At 41.4% G+C, this 22655-nt stretch overlaps 1 protein-coding gene and 1 pseudogene across 9 annotated transcripts in view; one reads left to right on the top strand and one right to left on the bottom strand.

The window, feature by feature from the left end:
• Nucleotides 1-7042: 7042 nt before the first annotated feature.
• Nucleotides 7043-19043, bottom strand: LOC147447466 (uncharacterized; annotated as a pseudogene).
• Nucleotides 18686-22655, top strand: part of LOC147447465 (RNA polymerase II C-terminal domain phosphatase-like 2) — a 92296-nt gene continuing 88326 nt past the window's right edge. For 3 of the 9 annotated variants that reach the window (XM_086523258.1, XM_086523259.1, XM_086523256.1), the window contains exons 1-5: nucleotides 18686-20190; nucleotides 20484-20963; nucleotides 21154-21364; nucleotides 21469-21626; nucleotides 21711-21784. In XM_086523258.1, coding sequence (XP_086379384.1) covers nucleotides 19906-20190; nucleotides 20484-20963; nucleotides 21154-21364; nucleotides 21469-21626; nucleotides 21711-21784 — 1208 coding nt within the window. In that variant the 5' untranslated portion in view covers nucleotides 18686-19905. The remainder of the gene's footprint in view (nucleotides 20191-20483; nucleotides 20964-21153; nucleotides 21365-21468; nucleotides 21627-21710; nucleotides 21785-22655) is intronic. The other 6 variants (XM_086523252.1, XM_086523250.1, XM_086523251.1 and 3 more) reach the window with 4 other exon arrangements.

Raw genomic sequence — 22655 nt, 5'->3', positions numbered from 1 at the left:
AAGAAATGATTTTGTGAGCATAGCGGATAGACATAATTGAAGATAGCAACATAATTATAGCAATTAGTTAACTTGACATGGACAATACTTTTGCAAGAGAGAGAATTTAGAGATCATGACAACAGTTGAGGACCGGATTTATGTGGAGCCGGTCCCCCCTCCAATAGGCATTTGTATTATGATTTCTCCCTTAAAGAGAGACTTGTTACAATACATTCTTTGTGTTCCTTGTGACCTAGGTGAAGCAATGAAGATGGAAAGATTCATGCATCACCATCATAGCATAACCTAAACTTGAAGAAAGCTTTAACTATACCAAGCCTCAGTCCCAAGACCTCAAACACCTTCGAAGGTGGAGAGAGCTAGCAGGGAATGAGGGTAGGGAAGAGGAAGAAGAAACATTTCATACGAGAAAGAGCTAGTTCCTCACTTATCATAACTCTTGTGCTAGCATACATAATAGCATAGTAATGAAGAAGAAATAGATAGCAAGCTCAAGCATTGAAGCATGGCTCTTGGATGGATTTGCACTCCATAGCCAAGAGTGTTGGTGTAGGCTCTCAACCTCTACTTGCTTGGAGAAGGAGAGGGAGCTCTTGCACTTTGCATAGTACACAATGAGAGTGTTTGTGAGTGTGTGTGGGTGAGTATACCCCTTAAGCACCCCCCTAGCTTGCTTGGGTCGACCCCCCCTTGTAGCTCATGCTTGAAGCTCATTGGACCCCTCCAGGCCTAGCCAATCACAAGCAGGAGCCATTACAAGCAACATGGGTAGCCTTGGGACAAGTGTCCCCCTTTCCCCTTTGAGAGAGAGGACTTGATAAATGCAAAATCAATTAATTAAATATCCTAAATTATCATTGGACCCCTTGGGTGGCCAACCAATAGGCTTCAAGCACACCATGAGGGCAACATGGGAAGGAACTTGACAAGTGTCCTTGCTGCCTCTTCAAGCTGGGGCTTCCCTTGTGTGTGTGTGTGTGTGTGTGTGTGTTCTCTCTCATCCCCCCCCCCTTGTAGGCTCGCCCCCCTCCTTGTAGGGATATTTTTGACTTTGGATGAGCAAGCCCCTTAGTCATCAAGCATGACTAAGCACTTGAAGTAGGGGGTGTTCCCACAAGCATCTCAGGCAAGCTTCTCAAGGCACCTCAAGCACCTTAATCATGCACCAAGTCAAGCACCTCAAGCATGGAGCCACTCAAGCACCTCAAGCATCTTAATCAAGCACCTCAAGCAGGACAAGCACCTCAAGCACGACAAGCACCTCGAGCTTGGGCCAGGTTCCCACCTCAAGCTCAGCCCTAGCTTACCTAAGGTCAAAGGACTTTTACACACATTATTGGAGGTCTTCAATGAAGCTAACCCTAAGGTCTTATGCTCCATTGGTTAGCCTTGCTCTTGATAGACCATCTCCCATTTGGGCCCCTTTACTATTGGCCCCGTGTTGAGATAGATCTATAAGCACATATCTATATCTTAACACTTGTTCCCATTTATTCTCCCACATTAAGTGATAAATTTAATATGAGAAAATCATTTGGGTTGGTTAGATATTAGATTTTATGACAAAATACATAAGTTTAGTTAACATGGCTGGCAATAACCAAGAGAGTAGAATGAACATTGATAACTTTGATTTTGCAAACGAAGGTGCTAATGATCATGCCCCATGTTTGTTAATTATCCTGTCACTAGGTTGCAACAAGCTATGGGCAACCCCCCTTTGCAAGCCGAAGTTACTCAACAACTTCGTGCTTATGGGATTTCCTTTCCTCTCCAAGAGGAGAGAGAGCTTAGGAGGCCTCTTGATGAGACCCCCAAAATAAGACTCTCCCATACGAGAGGTCACCCTCTTCTCCTTCTTCTTCACCTTCCTCCTCCAATAGTTATTCTCCTAGAGAATACAAGAGGGGAGGACATCGCAAATCTTATCCTACATGGCGAAGGTCACAAAAGCTCAAGAAGTTCAAAGAGGGAGGAAATAGTATCTCTTTTCTCACCTATGATGGCACCTTTGGTGCTATTGACAAAGTATTGGCCTTCATCCAACAATTTCATGTGGCCTTTGGAGACGAGGGCTTCATGGAGTCCTCCAAACTACGCTATATAGCTATGCACATCCAAAATCGGCTCGTCAATGGTGGGCTAGCCTTCGTGGCAACGGCGAAGCCCCAAAGACGTGGAAAACTCTACGAGTTTCCATCATGAATAAATTCCTTGCAAGTGATGCAAAGGACAAAGTGCTTACCAAATAGTGAAGTTTAAAGCTTCTCTCTCATGAGTCTATCCACAAATAAGTGGATAAGTTTTGGAAATTACATCTCAAGGCTACTATCTTTCAAAAGATAGACTTTGCTGAGCAAAAGCAACAATTTTGTGCGAGATTACCCAAAGAGATGGCCGAGTATGTCAACTCTCAACAGCATGGTTCTATCACCAAAGTAATCCACCACACCACGGTTGCTTCGTACATTAATTTCCAACAAGGGGCTAGACGGAATGTCAAGCCCATGGAAAATAAAGACAAAAGTGATGCCAAGGGGAAAACCAATGACCAAAATTCTTACCAAGGCTATTCCAACAACAACAACAATCGGTCCAAGGAGAAGGGAGTTTACAAAGGTAAATATAAACTCTCTCCTAAAGAGCTAGAAGGTTTTCATAAAGACCACAAATGTTTTAAGTGTGGGGAGCAAGGCCATGGTTATCGTCCTTGCCCCAAGAGAATTGCCTGCAATGAGACTCCTAGAGCCTCTATGTTTGAAGCTCCATAAGAGAATGCTCATTGCCAAGGATTTCTCCTTTCCTATGCTTGGGGATAGATGCAAGAGCATGATGCCTTTATTTTGTTTGACCCTAGTTCAATTCACCATTTCATATCCACGGAGTTGACCACCAAGCTAAGCATACAAGCCCACGAGATGGGAGTTGCATTGAAATTCAATGGAGCTTTCAAGGGACAACACGTCTCAGTTACTTCCTTAATTGGAAAATTAAGGCTTCATGTTCAAAGCTATGTGGACAAAAAGGATTGCTTCACCTCCCCTCTCAAACATGAGAATGTTATTGTTGGGGCACCATGGTTTAACCACATGGCTTCCAACATGAATTTCCTTGAAAGGAGAATCTACTTCACCTACAGGGAAAAGAGCATGTACATAGATGCTAATGAGTCAGGGACCACCATATCCTTGCAATAAAGGGAATCAAGAGGAATTAGAGTTGTCTAATTTCCTAAATGGATCCCAAGATTTTTTCATTGATGACATCCCTAGTGAGCTACCTCTAAAATGAGGGATGATGACCATGCAATTGAGCTCCTACCAAGAAGTTCACCGCCTAACAAACCTCCTTATCGAGTTCACAAGCTCAACAAGAGGAGATCATGAGGCAACTACATGAATTGGTGGAAAAAGGGATGGTGAGGTCTAGCTCCTCTCCATTTTGTTCAGCATTACTTTTAGTGCAAAAGAAACACGACACATCTCACATGTGTGTCGACTATTGATCACTAAATAAGATCACTATGAAAAATAGATTTCTCGTGTCGCGGGTAGAAGATCTATTTGATAAGTTACAAGTTTTGGCCTGACAAATGATCCAAACGCATTCAAACTCATGATGGACAAAAATCTTCAGGTCATTCAAACTCTCTGAAGGAGTACAAGCGAACCTCCATGTAATCTTTTAAGTTGTGAGAGAGAATAAACTTTTCATTAATCAAAAGAAAAGTGAATTTTTCGTACAAGAGATTCAATATTTAGGTCACATTATCTCTAAAGATGGCACCCGTATGGATCCAACAAAGTTAGAGATAATAAAAGGATGGCCTAAAAGGAATCTACAGGAGGTACGAAGCTTCATAGGTATGTGTGCATACTATAGATGCTTCATTAAAAAAATTATCGCTAATAGCAAGCCCATTACACAACTTAACAAAAAAGAACGTTAAGTATTCATGGACTGCAAAAGTGCAAAAAGCTTTTGAAGAAGCTTAAGGAGAATCTTATCTCTCAACATGTGTTCACACTACTAGATCTCTCAAAGCCATTTGAGGTCCAATGTGATGCTTGTAGTAATTGCCTTGGAGCTATTTTGCTTCAAGAAGGGCATACCATAGTATATGAGAGTCAAAGACTCAACTTTGATAAGTGAGTATTGGGCAAATACGAAAAAGAGCTACTGGCTATTCTACATGCCCTAAACATGTGGAAACACTATCTCTTGGGGACTCCATTCATCCTACGAATGGATCACAAAGCCTCAAGAACTTCATGACGCAAACCAAGCTCTTTGACAAACAAATGAGGTGGGCAAATTTTCTTTTGCAATTTAAATTTCATATTGCTCACATTGTTGGCAAGCACAATCAAGTGGTCGATGCACTTTCACAACGACCAAGGATAAATGTGGTGTCTATAGCAACTCACAATGATCTATCTTTTATGATAGATGAGTATGCTACTGACCAAAACTTTAAGTGTGTAATTATAGCCTTTGCATTAGGGAAGAAAAAAGAACCATTCATGTTGAAGGATGATTATCTTCCAAACGGCAATAGGCTATGTGTTACTCACCCATACAATAAGAAAGTCATGTATGAATCCCATACTTCTCCTCATGCGGGGCACAAAGAGAATCCATAATCTACTTTTCAAGGAGTAGAAATGTATTTCTATTGGTCTACCATGAAAAGTAAACATACAAGAGTATGTTTCACAATGCGTGGTATACCAAAAGTTGCAACTGTTATGGAATTGATATGTTATTATTTATTACAGCTGACAGGTGGAAAAGGCTTGACCGAGCTAGGCTATTGCAAAAGGATATTACATTTTATGTATATTTATTCAAGTGCTCTTTTATGAGCTTTGGCCATTTATGACTGGCTGGCCAGTTTGTAACCAATTTGACAATTCAAGAAATTTATAAAACAAATACGTGCAAGAGGGAAATGGTCACTCTTGCACGGGGGGAGATTGCACCGAGTGTCTGCGTTATTCTTATCACCTCTCTCTCTCTCTCTCTCTCTCTCTCTCTCTCTCTCTCTCTCTCTCTCTCTCTCTCTCTCTCTCTCTCTCTCTCTCTCTCCGCGTTGACGTAGCACTCCACTCTAGAAGGTGCGTCTGCACGTGCGCTGTCTCGCTCTTGCTCTCTCTGTGTTCGCTTATGGCTTCGATTCTATGCTACGAGACTAGTCAGGTATACGAATCTGTCAGTTTTATGGTTGCAACATGTTATTTGCTATTTTACAGGGAACTCCACGCCTCCGTCTGTAGCAGTGGTATCAGAGCTTGCAAAAACGCTCCGGGCAGTGCTAGAAACATGCTCACAATGAGCATGGTGATGAATCACGTCCCACATCTAAGTTTGCTTACTTTACTTATTTTATTAGCATGATGCTTAACATGATTGTGCATAAAATGGTTATGTGATTCAATTAAAATAAGATTAATTTGATTAGGAATTTAATTAATACAAATTAGCATGGAATGAAGAATAAGAAAAGCTTTAGCATCAAAGGAAAATTTAAACTAGTAGAACGGTGTATATATAATCGGTAGGTAGAAAGAGATGGAGAAGAAGTAATAGGAATGAGAACTGTATGGAAATCACTCTTGACAAAAGAGTAGCAGAGAAAGAAGAAGACTAATTCATGCGGTTATTTTTTTCAATTTCTTCTTCGTCTCTCCCTCTCATCGTGGGAAGAGACACCTACAAGAGCGATTATAATAGTGCAAGGGAAAAGGGAATGTATTAGGAGTCTTCAGAAAACCCTTGGAACTAGACCTATCGACTAATCTTGTGCTCAAAACCCCTCATTATTCATGAGGTGTTGACATAATTTCCCTTAGTGGGAACGAGTCCCAAGCGTCCATTAAGTCTAGCTCGTAGCTGTGGCACTCTGTCATGCGCAGACCTGGATGAGGGTACCAATGTGACAGTTGAAAAAGTGTGGCACAGTAGCGGCGCTACGCAACAGTGTCACCAAGTGGTTGCTACTAGCACGACACATACAAGGACCGCCTACCTATTCACCTTGAGTGCGTAGTGTCGACGACAACCCATGACGTCAACACAAATGTTGTGAACACCTACAACAAATCCAATCCCTTACTACCTAACCACAGCCGCCATTGTCATACTCACCTACAGCCGCTATCAGACTCTTGGAGTCTTGGTGCATGCAGTTCGCCAACACTAATAACGAATCATGGAGCTCATGAGTCATGCAGACTTGCAATTCGAGCAGCTTTTTCTTTTAAGTACATAAGATGGCAGTTTTATTCACTTTTTATGCCACACACACACACACACAAGCGGCGGACGGTTTTTCCCTCAGCTGTTCAACTACGCCTCTCTCTCTCAGCCTTTGAGTGCCGCTTTCTACCAACCACGCCCTCCACCAGTGGCTAGTACATGCAGCGGTCGATAGCGGCACATTTTTTTATTATTGTATTATTATTATTTTTAAATCGACAGTGTGCAGGGAGCGCCATCAATCAACACCCACTCCTTTGCGGTTGTGGTCTGCCAACCTACGATTGCCTACATGCTGCGGCTCTGAATCTCCCTCCCCTTCACACGCAGCCAACCTTCTTGGTCGCCTTCTAATTACCCTGGCCACCTTTTTTTCGTGGTGTGCATGGCGTCGCCCAGCCCCACACACACACCGCATGTCTTTCTCTCTCCCTCTGCCAACCACTGGCGCACACCAACCTTGACCACTCTCTCTCTCTCCAGCTCATAAGTTGCAGCAGCCTCATGCTGTGACGCACCCAGCAGCTCTCACACACTTTCTCTCTTTAGATGGCAGCCACACCAGCGGCTACACACACACATACACACTCAGGCTGGAGACTTTTGTTTTTTAGGGTATCATTTTTCAATAAGGCAGTCGCTTGCGATAACTTTTCCCATCTCAAAAAAGCAATGTCAATTTCACCTTCAGTATCTACTGCTTTCAGAGCTGCTTCATCTCCAGAAAACTGATCGAAAACTGCTAAGGCCCTCTTATACAACATTATAGCTCCTCAAAATATCATATAATTGCTTCAGCATTCTGACCTGCTTCTTGGAAAGCTTCAGTTGCTTGAATGTGCAAGGCTTGGATCATCTCGAGCAACTAGTCTTTCCTTCAACTTGACATACTTGACAAAATAAGGGAGTGCTTCTTCAGCCTATCGTCCAAGAGACATTTGAACTGCATCTAATCAAAACAGCTTGGCTTGCAAACTTTAACTACGGGCAGTCTTCTCTAAGTGCCGTAAAATCAGTTGGAGGTGTTCTGCTTGCTTCAAAGACTTCTCAAACTCGCTTTTATTGGATGCTGCTATTTCATACATGCAACGACATCCTGTAAACTTTACGATTGTATCTTTGATGCGTCTAAGTATTTCAAATCCTTTTTGTACATATAACAAAGGCTTTGCTGACTCCTTGCACCACTCTGCTAGTGTGGCACATGCTTCACCTATTCTCTATTATTCTTCAAGAGTAACAGATGAGCGAGCAAAGTCTTAAGTGTTTGCAAGGTTTTTGGGTTTGCATCCTTGTCATAAGCTAGCTTTAGTTTATTTACTATATCCTTGAATGCTTGCAAAGCCTCTTCAGTTTTGGAACAAGCATCTTGAGCCTCACCAAAGGGTTTTCCCATTGGCTTTGGAGTGAGCTGTTTCATGTGGACTTTTTGGATGTGAAGCAACCAAGGCATATGGCTTGGATAGAACGTGTTTTTCTAGACCGTGGACGTGGAAGCATCGGTAACTGCTGGTGTGGGTACCAAGCTTGTATATGCTGTGAGTGCCGAGGTACCCCAACGAGGCTGCCATAATGGTCTAGAAATGTGTGGACTTTGAAAAGGCACGATCGCCCATCTTGTAATCCTAGGAAACTACAAAGCTCTTCTCGTTCGTTCATGGTCTCCTTGCGCCTTGCGCGCTTCTGAGCAGACTCGAAGAGCTATAACAAATCCGCGAACCACTAGTAGATTTTTGCTCAATGAATTAAGGCGTACTATATGAATAGCGTGCCAAGATAGAATTGTTTTCAATACTCATGAAGAATTTAATTGCTTCTTGTCTGAGAAGCATAAACTAGGTCAAGTTCGTATTTGTATAGAAAGAACAAAGACTAGTGGACATAGGAGGTACTATCTGACACTAATCATAATATATTTACAGTAGCTATCTTGTATAACTTAGACCATTCAGTTTCTTCATCATTTGTGTACATTTAACCTTAGCAATCTTACACATTATATATATATATAAGGGTGCATTGTATACATGTGCTCAAGTTGGGGTCAAGCTTGATCACCTTAGCACCTACTTGAGATTCTATCTCTCGGACAACGCTCGTTGCTGAGCATTCACGGGCATTGACGATGATGATGATGATTTCAGTCTAACATTTTTAAGCTTTTAGTTTCAGTCTTTTAATTTAATCTTTCAATTCACTTCCTTTTATTTTGTACCCAAACATTGTATTCAATCCATAAGGATTGTATGCGTTTGGTTCCGTACACATTTTACAGACGGTTAATAAAATATTTCATTCATTTCACAATCTCTCTTTCCCTCCCACTACAACTCCTTATAACGACGGATATTGAGGACGCTCTTCGGTGACCCCTGCAATACTCTCTCCGATATCCTCTGTAGCATTTTCACAGGCTCTTATTGATCCTTTTACATTCTCATTTTCATTATGATTTTTATCCCATGCTTTTCATGATGATGTTTTTTCACGGAGCATGCAATTGTGTGTGACCTCCCAGCGTGTACACACGATACATTTTGTACAATTTAGTAGTAAAGTGTAGTTTTACTTGACTTTAAACACGTAAAGTTTTTCTTTTTAAACTTCTCATGTACATTGTGTCTTTGAGAACTCGTTCCTATCTTAATCCCAAACATAAGAGATTCCATGAGGATGTGTTGCTATAGACAAAAGTTATTTTTTGTTTGCTCGAACCCTACTCCAAGACAAGTATAAGACTATGTACCGCTCTAGTCACATTAATTAGAATCAATTTCTAAGTCGTTTTTCAACTAACATACTTAGCTTAGATTTATGTGTTGTACCTCTTCAACGTCCCTACCTTTGAAAGCATACTGTAAATGACCTTAACATTGTTGTTCCGTAGGTATTTGCATTTTATTTTCATGAACCCATATTCATCATTTTTGGCATTTAAAATAATCAAAAAGGTACATAAGGGTCATGATTTGTATTAATCGCTAGCAACCTATTGTCATGTAACCTCTAGGATCTACATACGACTCCTTCATAAATTAATGCTCGTTGATCAATTAATGTTATTAACTGTTATACACACATATACATAGTTAAAAAACTGCATAAAGTATAATTTTTTGGGGATTTTTTATTCAAGTTGTCCTCCTTAACGGGCTCATTGTTATATTCTCCACTTACTACTTGTACTGTATGAAATTTTTATTGACATGATTATTCATTAGCTATGCAGCTCCTCATTTGAGCTAGGGTGATCTCGGATATCGAGCCATAGTTTGTAAGTGCCTTGTTAGTGGAACATACTCTAATTTGGTGTCAAATAGGTGGCAAATGTTTTCTTTTTATGTCTTGCCTAGTCCATTGGTCACGCATGCACAAATTCGCCGATCTAGGCAGTGTGTAGATACTCATCTTGGTGCAGATCTGTCGATTTAGGCAGCACGTTAATAACCTTCAGATTTATGATTTTTAAACAATATTAAATGCAGATCTGCTGATTTAGGCAGCATTAGTGCAGATTCGCCGGTTTAGGCAGCACATTTTATTGGTGTAGACTCGCTGGATGAGGCAACAACGATCACAAAATCATGCTGCAGTGGCTGGCCACCACTGTAACTGGTGTGATTTTGTTACCCGGGTATACAAAATGAAGAATATTTGGATTTGGATTTGCAATGGGTATATGTTGGCAGATGGTTGGATTTGGATTTGGAATTGGTATATGATTATTTTTGTTCGCGACAGTATTTATGAAAGTGAACTTGAGATTGATGAGAATTGATTTATACAATGATGAGTGTGACCAATGATATCCTGATTCATCAGGGTATGACATTTACTGCTTATTCTAGTGGTATGGGACACTAGAATAGGTAGTATGTGGATGACGGCAGGCATAAGCAGTGCTGGTTAGTTTCATTGTTTTTACTATATGTTAGTTTTTGACACAGATTTATAATCACTGTTTTTGACAAGTATCGTTTGCATTTTTTTTTTAATCTTTGCAACTTAGGACAATTGCTTTCCAACGGAGAGGTATATTATGGAATTATTTATTGCAGCTGACAGGTGGAAAAGGCTTGACCGAGCTGGGCTATTGCAAAAGGATATTACATTTTATATATATTTATTCAAGTGCTCTTTTATGAGCTTTGGCCATTTATGACCGGCCGGCCAGTTTGTAACCAATTTGACCATTCAAGAAATCTATAACACAAATACGTGCAAGAGGAAAATGGTCACTCTTGCACGGGGGGAGATTGCACCCAGTGTCTGCGTTATTCTTCTCACCTCTCCTCTCTTCTCTCTCTCGCCACGCCGGCGTAGCACTCCGCTCTAGAAGGTGCACCTGCACGTGCACTGTCTCGCTCTTGCTCTCTCTCTCTCTCTCTGTTCACTTATGGCTTCGATTCTATGCTACGAGACTAGTTAGGTATGCGAATCGGTCAGTTTTATGGTTGCAACATGTTATTTTGCTATTTTACAGGGAACTCCACGCCTCCGTTTGTAGCAGCAACTTGATCGAGGGAAGCAACTTGGATTGTTTCAGTCGACAGGCTTAACAAGAAAACACATTCTACGCCTGTCAAAAAGACTATTAAAGCACATCAAATGGCAACCCTCTTCAGATCTCAAATTTTTAAGCATCATGGCTTTCCAACACCCATAGTGTTGGACAAAGATCCTAGAATGACCAGTAATTTCTAGAAGGGTCTCTTTGAGAATCTAGGAAGTAGATTAAATTTGTCTTTCGGCCTATCATCCACAAACGGATGACCAAAGTGAATTAACTAATCTAACAATTCTTGATCTATTAAAAGCCTATGTCATGGAAGTAGATCAACGTTCTCAATGAGAGAAAAACCTACCTCTTATAGAGTATGCGTACAATGACATTGTACATACTTCTATGGGGAAAGCACCTTTTGAAGTTAAAGAGGGAAGTCCCTTACTACTTAAAGTACATGGGAAGATCTTCGCTACTAATGAATATAGCTGAGACTCACAAGAATCTTTTCCAAAGTTTAAAGAGGTTATATCCATCTCAAAGCAAAGGCAAAAAAAGGGTTGCTGCTGATAAGCACATAACAGCCTTAGCCTTTAAGTAAAATGATTGGGACTTGCTAAAGTTTCTCAAGGCTTATCTAAGGCATACTACGGGCAAGAATCTTATGGGCCACCAAGAGTATTATGTTAAACTAGCAAAAAGATACTATGGTCCTTATTTAATTCTTAAGCCAATCAATGAGATGGCTTATCAATTCAAGTTGCCCAACCATTGGCTCATCACCATGTTTTCCATGAGAGCCTACGTAAGCCTTACAAAGGAGCGCCATCAAAAGCAGCAATAGTTGCAGACTCTCCAAAAATCAAAGAGGGAAGAAGTACTTCAATCTGAGTCCATCCTATGACATGAAGACAAGGTATTAAGAAACGGTAAGATTATTTGACGATATCTTAGTAAGTTTAAGAATTATTCTTTTAAAGATGCTAGATGGATGCAAAGAACCTAGCTTAAGGATAATATGAACCTTGTCAATGCTTACAATGATGCCTTAAAGTAAGCATATGAAAATGCATTTTAAATAAACAATGTTTTTGTCTTACAAGACTAGTTCTCTTTTTATTGTGCACAAATTTAAATAGTATGCATGCTTAGAATCATGTTTGTAGTGACGACGTCTCCCAAACACCAAGTAGAACTTGTCACTCTACTTTGGAAGTATGATATGGACTAAAGAGCAGACATGCTTGCGATAGCTACGTCTCCCAAGCACCAAATGGATTAGTCATCCATCTTGGAATGATGTCATTGGGTAAAAAGGGATCCTCTACTTTGGAAGTATGATATGGACTAAAGAGCAGACATGCTTGCGGTAGCTACGTCTCCCAAGCACCAAATGGATTAGTCATCCATCTTGAATGATGTCGTAGGGTAAAAAGGGATCCTCTACCCGCTAAGAAACATGGACTAATGTTTAGGATTTATCTTCTCTACCTCATAGTCGAGGACGACTATGATCTCAAGAGAGAGGTAATATCATAAAATCTAATATCTGGCTTACCCAAATGATTTTCTCGTATTAAACTGATCATTTAATGTGGGAGGATAAACGAGAACAAGAGTTAGAATCGAGACATGTGCTTCTATACCTATTTCAACAGGGGACCAAAAGGAGAGAAGGTTGCATCTCAATACGGGTCCAAAAGGAGATGGTCTACCAAAGAGCAATGTGCAATAAGTGCTTCTAGACCTATCTCAGTAGGGGACCAAAAGGAGAGATGGTTGCATCTCAATACGGGTCCAAAAGGAGGTAGTCTCTCAAAGATCAACGTGCATCTAATGGAGCTTAAAAGACCTTAGGGTTTGCTTCATTAAAGACCTCCAATAGTTAGTGTTAAAAGTCCTTTGACCTTAGGCAAGCTAGGGCTGAGCTTGAGGTGGGAACCCGACCTAAGCTTGAGGTGCTTGTCATGTTTGATGAGTAAGGTACTTGAGGTGCTTGTCATACTTAATGAGGAAGGTGCTTGAGAAGCTTCCCATGCATGGGAGGTAAGGTGCTTGAGTCAAAAAGAGACCCTACAAACTTAATGAGGAAGATGCTTGAGGAGCTTCCCATGCATGGGAGGCAAGATGCTTGAGTCAAAAAGAGACTCTACAAACTTAATGAGGAAGGTGCTTGAGAAGCTTCCCATGCATGGGGGGTAAGGTGCTTGAGTCAAAAAGAGACCCTACAAAAGAGGGGAAAAGTCCCAAAGTTAGGGGAATCTTTGACTTAACCTCCCACTCACCCAAAGGGCACCCCTTTTCTCAAGGGGCACATGGGACACATGTCACACTCTCCCTATTCTTAGCCACATGGTGTGCTTGAATGCTATTGGTTGGGCTAAAGAGGGGTCCAATGAGCTTCTAGTTCCATCCAACAAATATCTAGATATTTTCAAGCTCTCTCTCTCTAAGGGGTAAGGAGGACACTTGTCCAAAGACTACCCACGTACTTAAATGCATGTTGCATGTGATTGGCTAGGGGGAGGGGTACAATGAGCTTGAAGCGTGTGGAAAGGCTAGAACTCGCCCCAAGCAAGCAAGGGGGGTGTTGGGGGGGCATACACCACACACACACACACACACTCATTTTGTGGATTCATTCTCACTTGGTGAAAGTTGAGTAACTCCACCTCCTTCTCCAAGCTTGTGATAAGTGAGAGCCTACACCAACACTCTTGGCTATGGAATGCAAATCCAACCAAGAGCCATGCTTCAATGCTTAAGCTTGCCATCTTCATTACTATGCTATTATGTATGCTAGCAAGAAGAGTGATGATAAGTGAGGAACTATTTCTTTCTCCTATGGAATGTTTCTCTTCCTCTTCCCTACCCTCATTCCCCGCCAACTCTCTCCACCTTCGAAGGTGTTTGAGGCCTTGGGACTAAGGCTTGGGATAGTTAATGCTTTCTACAAAGTTTATGTTATGTTTGTGATGCATGAAGCTTTCCATCTTCATTGCATCACCTAGGTCACAAGGAACACAAAGATTTTATTGTACCAAGTCTCTCTTGATGGGAGAAACTATAATACAAATGCTATTGGAGGGGGGACCGGCTCCGTATGAATCTGGTCCTCAACTATTGTCATGTTCTCTAAAATCTCTCTTTTGCAAAAGTATTTTTCATGACAAGTTAACTAAGTACCATATTTATGTTGCTACCATCAATTAAGTTCACCCGCTATGCTCACAAAGTAATCTCACAAAAGTGCTTTATCTAATTTCGCTACTCTCAAGGTTCATAGGCCATTTCCATTACAAAACGACAAAGCATGCATTGGTGATTGTTGATCCTACCTTATCGTCGATCGATGGAGGTCGATTATTTGGAATTAATCCCTTTCCATGTAAGCCTTTCTGTGTACTATGAGATAGATATATGGACTTGTCTATTTTTTTATTCGGGTGGATTTTTTGTATTCTTGAAACTCTTCTCTAAAACCTTGTAGTCACTATGGTTGTCCTTTCTTGGTAGTTGAGCTTATGAATCGCAGGATCCCACCACTCACATCGTGAGTCATCCTCTCTCTTCTAATCTCTCTCTCTCTCTCATCATTTTTATGAGCACAACTGCAGCAAGCGTTGCTCCACATGAACCCATAGGAGACAACTACTCTAGCTAGATAGCATTAAAGCAGGTTTAGATGACCTTGCCCTAGGTCATTGTCGAGAATGAATATTAAAGAATTTACTAATTATTAATTTTTGAAACATGCAAGCATGCATTGTCTTTGGCGGAGGGAGCTTTTTGCATAACATTAGGGAATCCAACACAAAGTTCATTGAGAGAGATTTTTCAATAAATTTGCCAACCGATCTATTTTTCATCAAAAGCTCTCTCCGTTCCCCTACTCTTTCTAAGCCACTATTTCCTTGAGGTCGAAGAGTGGTGCAAATAGGATTCTTCTAGTATTTTGGAACCCACACCTCATTCAACCTTACTAATGCACTGACTTGAGGCCCTACACCAAGCTCTAGAAAAAAGACTTCTTTCTCCACGTTGGCAAATGCAGCCTGAAAATGAAGGTATGGCAAAGTCGATCAAGCCTTGGTAGTCACCTACTCAGCTTCAATATGTACTACTTGCAAAGATTCAAGGCCACATTGAGTAGCTGGAGCAAGGTGATTTAGAGAAAGCGCAAAATAAAGCTCAACATCAAGAATATTGCAATGCATTGTGTAGAGAAGGCCACATGGCTTGATTGGCCTAACCAAACACACCACTTTAAGCCTAATAGCCATAGCAACATAGATAAGGAGCAAGCAAGAAATGAAAAAAACAACAGCCTACCCACCACCACCATCGCCACTGTTGTGGTTTCAAACACCGATGGCTGATCCATTCCCTCTTCCTCAACCAACACCACCACAAGAGTTGATAACACATGCTAGAAGATGGTAAAGAAAGTGCAAGGGTCAAGACCCTCCAGTTCAGCCTCCTCCAAAGTGAAGACCAATGGAATTTATGGAGTGTCAACGCAACAAGGGAAAGTTGTGTGCGTGCAAGTGCATACTAGCGAGAAATGAATGCTAAAGTTGTAGAACAACCACTTGAGCCTTTAAAGAAATGAAGCACAAGGCAAATAAAGAAGAAAGTACTCAAGAGGACAAACAAGTCCAAGTGGAGTAGGTAGTTTTGAGATTGATTTTGATCAAAGAGGTTGTAACTATTTCATCCCTATTTATTGACATCTTATGTACTCCAACGAACATAATTCCCAGTTTTTGGAGTCGGTAGGCTTAGGGGAGGATCAAGAAGATTTTGTAAATTTTTGATGTTCACAGAGCCCTACACTAAGCGTTGAGACTATTTTGAACTGCTTTTGGTCGGTCAAGAATGAACCCTAGTTTTATAAGCTCATTATGTTGAATAGCTTCAAGTCATTTTGAGGGTTCCGAAGCTAGAGAGCTAGTCACATCGCATGCTTGAAAGCTTTGTAAACGCCAAGGAGCTCCATAGATTTCCTATCCTCTCAAGAACTTCTACCACTTGTATTTGTTGCCTCCCACATGCTCCCTTGTGCATGGTGGTTAGGATTTTGAATGAAACCAATGGACGTTGAGCAGGGTTAAGGCCACTCATGAGTAGATGCTCCCAATTCATTTTAAATTCCAAAGAGTGGGAATCTAAAAAGACCCTTTCACAAAATTGGTCTCAAAACTCTCTCTCTCTCTCTCTCTCTCTCTCTCTCTCACGCGCACGTGCGTAGTAAATTGTAGATTATGTGGGTGTGTGTGTGTGTGTGGCCTTTGCTTGGCTCCCTTTAGGCACTCACATGTATGTGGAGATGAAGCCTCTCTCTCTCTCTCTCTCTCTCTCTCTCTCTCTCTCTCTCTCAAAACCAAACTATGCAGCAAGAATCGATCCACAAAAACTTGTTTTGGGACACTTAAACTAGTGATGAAGAGGCCTTGTCAACAGTGGGAAGTTGTGTGCTCACAAGTGCATACTAGCAAGATATGAATTCTAAAGCTGTGTGCTCACAAGTGCATACTAGCAAGAGATGAATGCTAAAGTTGTAGAACAACCACTTGAGCCTTTAGGGGTATGAAGCACAAGGCAAATGAATAAAAAAGGACTCAAGAGGACAAACAAGTCCATGTGGAGTAGGCAGTTTTGAGATTGATTTTGATCAAAGAGGTTGTAATTATTTTGTCCCTATTTATTGACATCTTGTGTATTCCAAAGTTGGAGAGCCAATCACATCAAGGAGCTTGATAGCTTCACTATCCTCTCCCAAGAGATTCTACCACTCATATTGTATGCCTCCCACATGCTCCCTTGTGCATGGTGGTTGAGATTTTGAATAAAACTAATGGACGTCAAACACTTCATTTGAAGGGAATATGAGGGTTAAGGCAACTCATGAGTAGGTGCTCCCAATTCATTTTAAATACACCAACATGCCAAAGAAGAGCATGACGGAAAGGGACTACATGGCAAGGGGGAGAAGACAAAGGAGGAAAGGCGCCGGGAGGGGGGGGGGGGGGTTGCTTGCTAAGGTATTGGCATAGGCATAGGCATAGACTAAGAGATGGAGAGGAGAATCTTTTGAACTAATGAATTTGTTTAAAGTTCTTCCAATAGATAGCCAAATAGGAGTGATGAATAGGAGGTCATAAAAACACCTAAAGCAAGGTATAGGTTGCATGATAATCTCCTTAAGATACCATTTTTTTTTGTCTACAAACTCCTATACTAGTTATGCTTATGCATTGTCAATTAGCCAATTGATTATGGATACGGTTTCTACCAACTAATATTGGGTGATTAGAGTACTTATCTATGTGTCAAACACATCCTTAAAATTTTGAGGGAGTCATTTATAAAGAGGGCTTGGGTGTCCTCTTTGTGAGAATATATCTTCAATTTTGTAGTTATAAATGGGTCAAAGGTCTTTCATAAATTTCTTACTTGTAGGAATAAGATACTCACTAAGGGTGAATTTCGAAACATTTGCCCTTTCTTGGCAGATAAAAGAGAGGAACACTCAGAGATTGCCACTTCAAAACGGATGTCTTAAAGCACTTCACACACAAAACGTTTATGTAGGAGTTGGAGCTTGCGTGGTAGTCGAGTTACGAACATTGAGGTGAAGATCATGGGCGACCTCCCCCCCCACACGAACGATGGGTGCACTGGCCACAATTTCACTTTTCAAAAAAGTGGGCTCACAAGGCTTGTTCAAGCAACACATGTAGCCATATTTAGGCGCTCTAACCACTTGACCAATCACTTGGTCGTGTGATCTGGCAGATAAATTATGTAAAATGTCCTTGTTTGTGAATTGAGCAATGCCCATTATGCAATCTCTTCACTTTTGAGGGTGCCCAAGGGGGTCCCACATGAGGCTTGGGCGACGCCAATTTGTGAAAGCACCACACCTCTTTCACACGTTCATTAAAGCCCGATGGTGTCATGGGGGGTGATTGAGTATGTTCTTGAGTTTTTCCCTGGTTGGCATGTCCTTAACGTCATTAATGTCACACGCAACATAGGTTTTGGTCTATCTCGATGATGATAATGGTATTGATTACCAATGCTTATATTCCTAGACAATATATATGTTTAGCTATTGATGCTTATATATGTATATATGTATTAGCAATACGCATATGTATACTACATATATTTTGCTTCGGTATGAGTGGTGCTCATGGCGTCAACATTTGTAGCGACACCATTTAGAAATTGACAAAAAATTCAAATGTCTAGGCTAAATAGCTAGTACGTTCAGTGTGAGGCCATTTACACATGAATTGCCCATGTGGTCTCTAGGCCAATGCATGTGGCACATGTCAAGAAAGCTTCATATTGGGTTTGATCTTTGGATCCCACTCACCAAAGACAAGCACTTAGCCAAATGGGCTACACACTTTTCGTTTGTTGTAGAGATAGAGGTGTTAAAAAGACAAGCCTTTGATGTGTAAAGAGGCACCTATCTATCCTACAAGGTAGGTGCCCTTTGCTATGTAAAAGCCTGGAGTCCCAAGATGCAATTTTTTGGGGATACCGAGGCATCGTACCCCTTTCGACAAAAGTTCCTTTTTGGAACTTTAACTTCCGCCTACTCTAGGCTCTTTGACATAACTCCGCCTACACTAGAGCTTGAGTCCCAAGTTGCAGTTTTTTTGGGGGTTCGAATTTGCTCAAATGACATAGACATCGCATGTTTGGTAAAAAACCCTTTTTGGAACTATAAATTTGGTCTACACTATATCCTTCGACGTCAAAACGACGCTTGCGCTACCTAGTGTATACTTTTCACCTTAATGGCTTTGATTTTTGTGCTAGATGAGCTTTAATTTGAATCCCCCCCATAACAAGGTTTTCAATTGCCTATTTTTAGACTATTATTAATAGTTTGTAAAGAAGTTCATCGCTAGCCTACCCTTGTCTCCTGCTCTTCTTAGCCAATTCTGCAAAATCTGGGGTTTGCCTTCCTTTGCCGCGGTTCGCTCGCCTGGGGCTTCATAGCCTAAATCTGTTGCATACACCGTGCCCACGTTTTGAGCTTTTGCGCTTTTAGGGTTTCTCAGATCCTTTGTCGCCATCGCCAAACCTGCGTTTTGTTAAAAAAAACCTGCGCAAAGATCCATCTGCAAGGGCAATCTCAAACGAAGAGGACATTAAGAAACTTGCCTAAAATACTTGAACTAATTATAAAGCAGACCTGCAGCAGAACTGGCCGCTCCTGCCTGTTTTTTCGCCCTTGTAGCTCTGCCCATGGATCCATGTCGCGCCTTTAACCCTACTGTTAAACTGCCCAACTTCATCTTCTGAGTAATGGGCCTTCCCAGGAAAAAAATCAATGCTTCATAACGTCCACTGTAGTTCAGCTTAAACCAGCAACAATTCAATCACCACATAAAGAGCTTTGCTTAAAAAGTGAACTAACCTATTGCTGTTGAACTTCAGTAGATGTTATGGCAACATGAACAGTAAGCAGGACGGAGGTTCTTTATGAACTAGGTCTCCTTGTCAGGGCTTCTATATAAGCTAGGCCTTCTTGGGTCTTCCAGGGAGGATCTTTCACATGTCATTTAGTTCTTGAAACCTGAGCAGAACCAACAGACCTATCTCGGTGAAGTGGCTGCATCATTTCATGAACTGGACATGTGAAGCACATGCCTTTTCATGTCATACACATAAACGCAAAGTGGACACGCGAACACTTCTCCTTTCCTGAAGATGCACACAGCAGGGGAGGGCCTTGACTGATCAGCTGCTCACATGCGTAATCACACGAGGCAATAAGTGGACTGGAATTGGTATTTAGGTTTTCCCCCCTAAAGGTAAGGTTGCTTCCGTACCGAAGAGATAAACCCAGTCCAACCATTCAGGAATCTTATCACAAGCTTCTATGGTTTGTTACAAAGGTGGGTATGATGATAATGGTGATGATGCATGTATTCATGGATGTGGATCAACTGAAAGCATTGCTTTACAACCTACAAGGACATACGGGATACACAACGGATGTTTTTGGGACCACCTTTGAATGTGATCCATGTTCAAGCCGCTCCAAGTTGTTGTTCTTGTGATTGCCAAGCAGAGGATTACCACTTGATGACTTGGTAAACCAGGAGTTTCACACTATGGGAGAAAATGGCTTGTTTGTAGTGCACTTGCATCATGCTAACAAATTTATCGGAAATGTTGCGATTGCCCCTCAGAGCAATCACCTACCATTTAAACCTGGTGATGATCTCCGAATTGCCTCATTCTCGACTGCAAGCGATCGCTGCTTCCCTTTAGTGATTCTTCACGCCACAGCCAATGAAGGTGTGCTATTCAAGATGGAACTTTTGGAGTCTTCTATGGCATCAGCAGAATCCAAGGAGCTAGACATGGTCCACTCAGCATGCTTAAAGGAACTCAAGGTATGCCACTTGTGAGAAAGATTTGCAGTGCATGAGGCACAATGTTAAGCAGGTGTGGTGTGGAAAGCTTAGCTGCACGTCATTATTTCATGTACTTTGTGTTTGGGAATTTGTAACATGAAGTATATTCGTCAATTTTACAGAGCTGTACTTTGATATGTGGGTATGATAGCGTGCACATGAGCCTATTATATCATCCCTTAAACTTTTTCGCAGATGATAAGTTTTGGTGTCTTAAAAAAATTGTTCAATAAATTATTCCTTGTCTTACAATAAGTGTTACTCATTTTCAGACAGCAATTATCCAGCTTCCAGGAGGCACAGAGCTTCACTTAGCAGCCATGATAGCTGTTAGAAGACAGAGACCTTGCTTTTGGGGTTTCCTTATGATGCCTGGATTGTACAGTTCTTGCCTTAACATGCTGAATTTGAGGTGCTTAGCTCTTGTGTTTGATTTAGATGAGACTCTTATTGTTGCAAATACAATGCGCTCTTTTGAGGATCGCATTGAAGCTCTTGGTTCAAAGCTTAAAGGTGAACCAGATGCACAGAAGCATCCTGGAATGTCAGCTGAGCTCAAGAGATATATTCAAGATCGGGCTTTATTGCGGCAATATGTAGATGATGACCGAGTGTGGGACAATACAGCAGAAAAGTTTGTGAGTGCTCAGGTTGAGGTGGTACCTTCAGCCACTGAAGGAGGGATTCCTCTTATGCGTCCAGTGGTTAGGCTACAAGATCGCAATATGGTCTTCACACGCATTAATCCTAATGTGAGCTTCTTTACTGATTTACTCATCTCTCAAGCTTTACGTGTGTCTTGTTTTTCCTAAATAGTAAAATGACGAGGGCCTTGCTTGCCATGATTGGGCTGTTCAACTGGCAAGGGTGGTAGACTTAGTGTTTTGAGAGGTAGCCTCTGCTGTGAGAGAAGATTGCGAGTTTTCTTGAATGATGTTGCAGATACGGGATACCAGTGTGCTTGTGCGATTGCGACCAGCATGGGAGGACCTTCGAAGCTACTTGACTGCCAAAGGAAGAAAACGTTTTGAAGTCTTTGTGTGTACAATGTCTGAAAAGGAATATGCATTAGAGATGTGGAGATTGCTCGATCCGGATGCTCAACTTCTTAGTTCAAAGGAGATGATTGATCGAGTTGTCTGTGTCAAGTCAGGTGAATGACTTAGTTTGAATATATGGGCATCACAATTTCTATTACATTCTTTAGAGCTTGTCATTTGTTGCCCAGTTTGTCCTCAGTTTGTCTCTGTCTAGCAGGCTCAAAGAAATCATTGACAAACATGTTTGCTAATGGCTACTGTCATCCAAAAATGGCAATGGTTATCGATGATCGACTTAAGGTTTGGGAGGATCGTGATCAGCCGCAGGTTCATGTGGTCCCAGCCTTTGCACCTTATTATGCTCCACAGGCTGAGGTATTACTGTCTCTGAGAGCCTGGTTTGAGTTGTTTGGCTGGATGTGTAGTTCAACCTTGTGATTTAGTCAGTGTTTCTTCCAGCAGACAAATAGTTTGGTTCCAGTACTCTGCGTGGCAAGGAATGTAGCGTGCAATGTACGGGGTGGATTTTTTAGGTAAGCTTTTCTATATTTAGAGTCTGAAATGGAACCTTTTAATGCAGTAGACAGGTTATTGGTATTCATCAGCTGTCGTGCTGCTTGCTGGGTAAAGGACTCCCAGAGGCTGGGTACTTGCTTTTACCAAAGCATCACAGCTTGCATTTACATAGTCATGATTAACCTTTTTCAATTGACAACAAGAAAAATACATGAGGTTAGTTTGTTGTGTAGGCTCGACTAGCATAGCCATGATTGCCTGCTTTGGTGCATCAGAAAGGTGACCTTTGCTTTGTTGTGATGTAGATCCTTGTTCTGGCCTTCCCCGAGAATGGGATATGATTTTATTAGTAGTGCAAAATCAAGAGAAATTATCTACTCTTGAGATAGTAAAAAATCTATCTTCTGGCCTGCTGTAATATTGGGTAACATTTTAGAAAGTGGTCCAGGAACAGGAAGGGTGGCTGGTAACAAAAGTGCCATATTTTGATAAGACTTGCTCTAGGTTATTGCCCCTCCCAACTCCATTAGAGCTTGAGGTTGTGGGCCGTGGCTGAAGAGGAGTGGGTTGGAGATGTGGAACTAGCTCTATGGAATGCTTTCTCCATCTGTGCAATATCTTCTATTTGTGCTATGGTTGATGGTGTGAATAATCTCTTTATTGGCGATGGCTCTTGCATATGTGCTACATTGCCTAAGATTTCAACCAATGTCTTCTCTCTTGCGTTAGTGATTCCTTTTGGCTTAAATGCTGGTTCCTTTTACTTGACGAGAGGGAATGAGAGAGTGCATTAGAGATGTGTAGAGGGAGAGAGAAAGAGAGAAAAGAGGAGAATGATGCCCGATGGGGTCCCAACCAAACCCTCCCCCCCCCAAAAAAAAAACACCG

The sequence above is a fragment of the Adiantum capillus-veneris genome, chromosome 11, assembly GCF_014529385.1.
Source record: "Adiantum capillus-veneris isolate H3 chromosome 11, ASM1452938v2, whole genome shotgun sequence".
NCBI classification, from domain to species: Eukaryota; Viridiplantae; Streptophyta; class Polypodiopsida; order Polypodiales; family Pteridaceae; genus Adiantum; species Adiantum capillus-veneris.
This window is presented reverse-complemented; position numbering and strand designations above follow the sequence as displayed.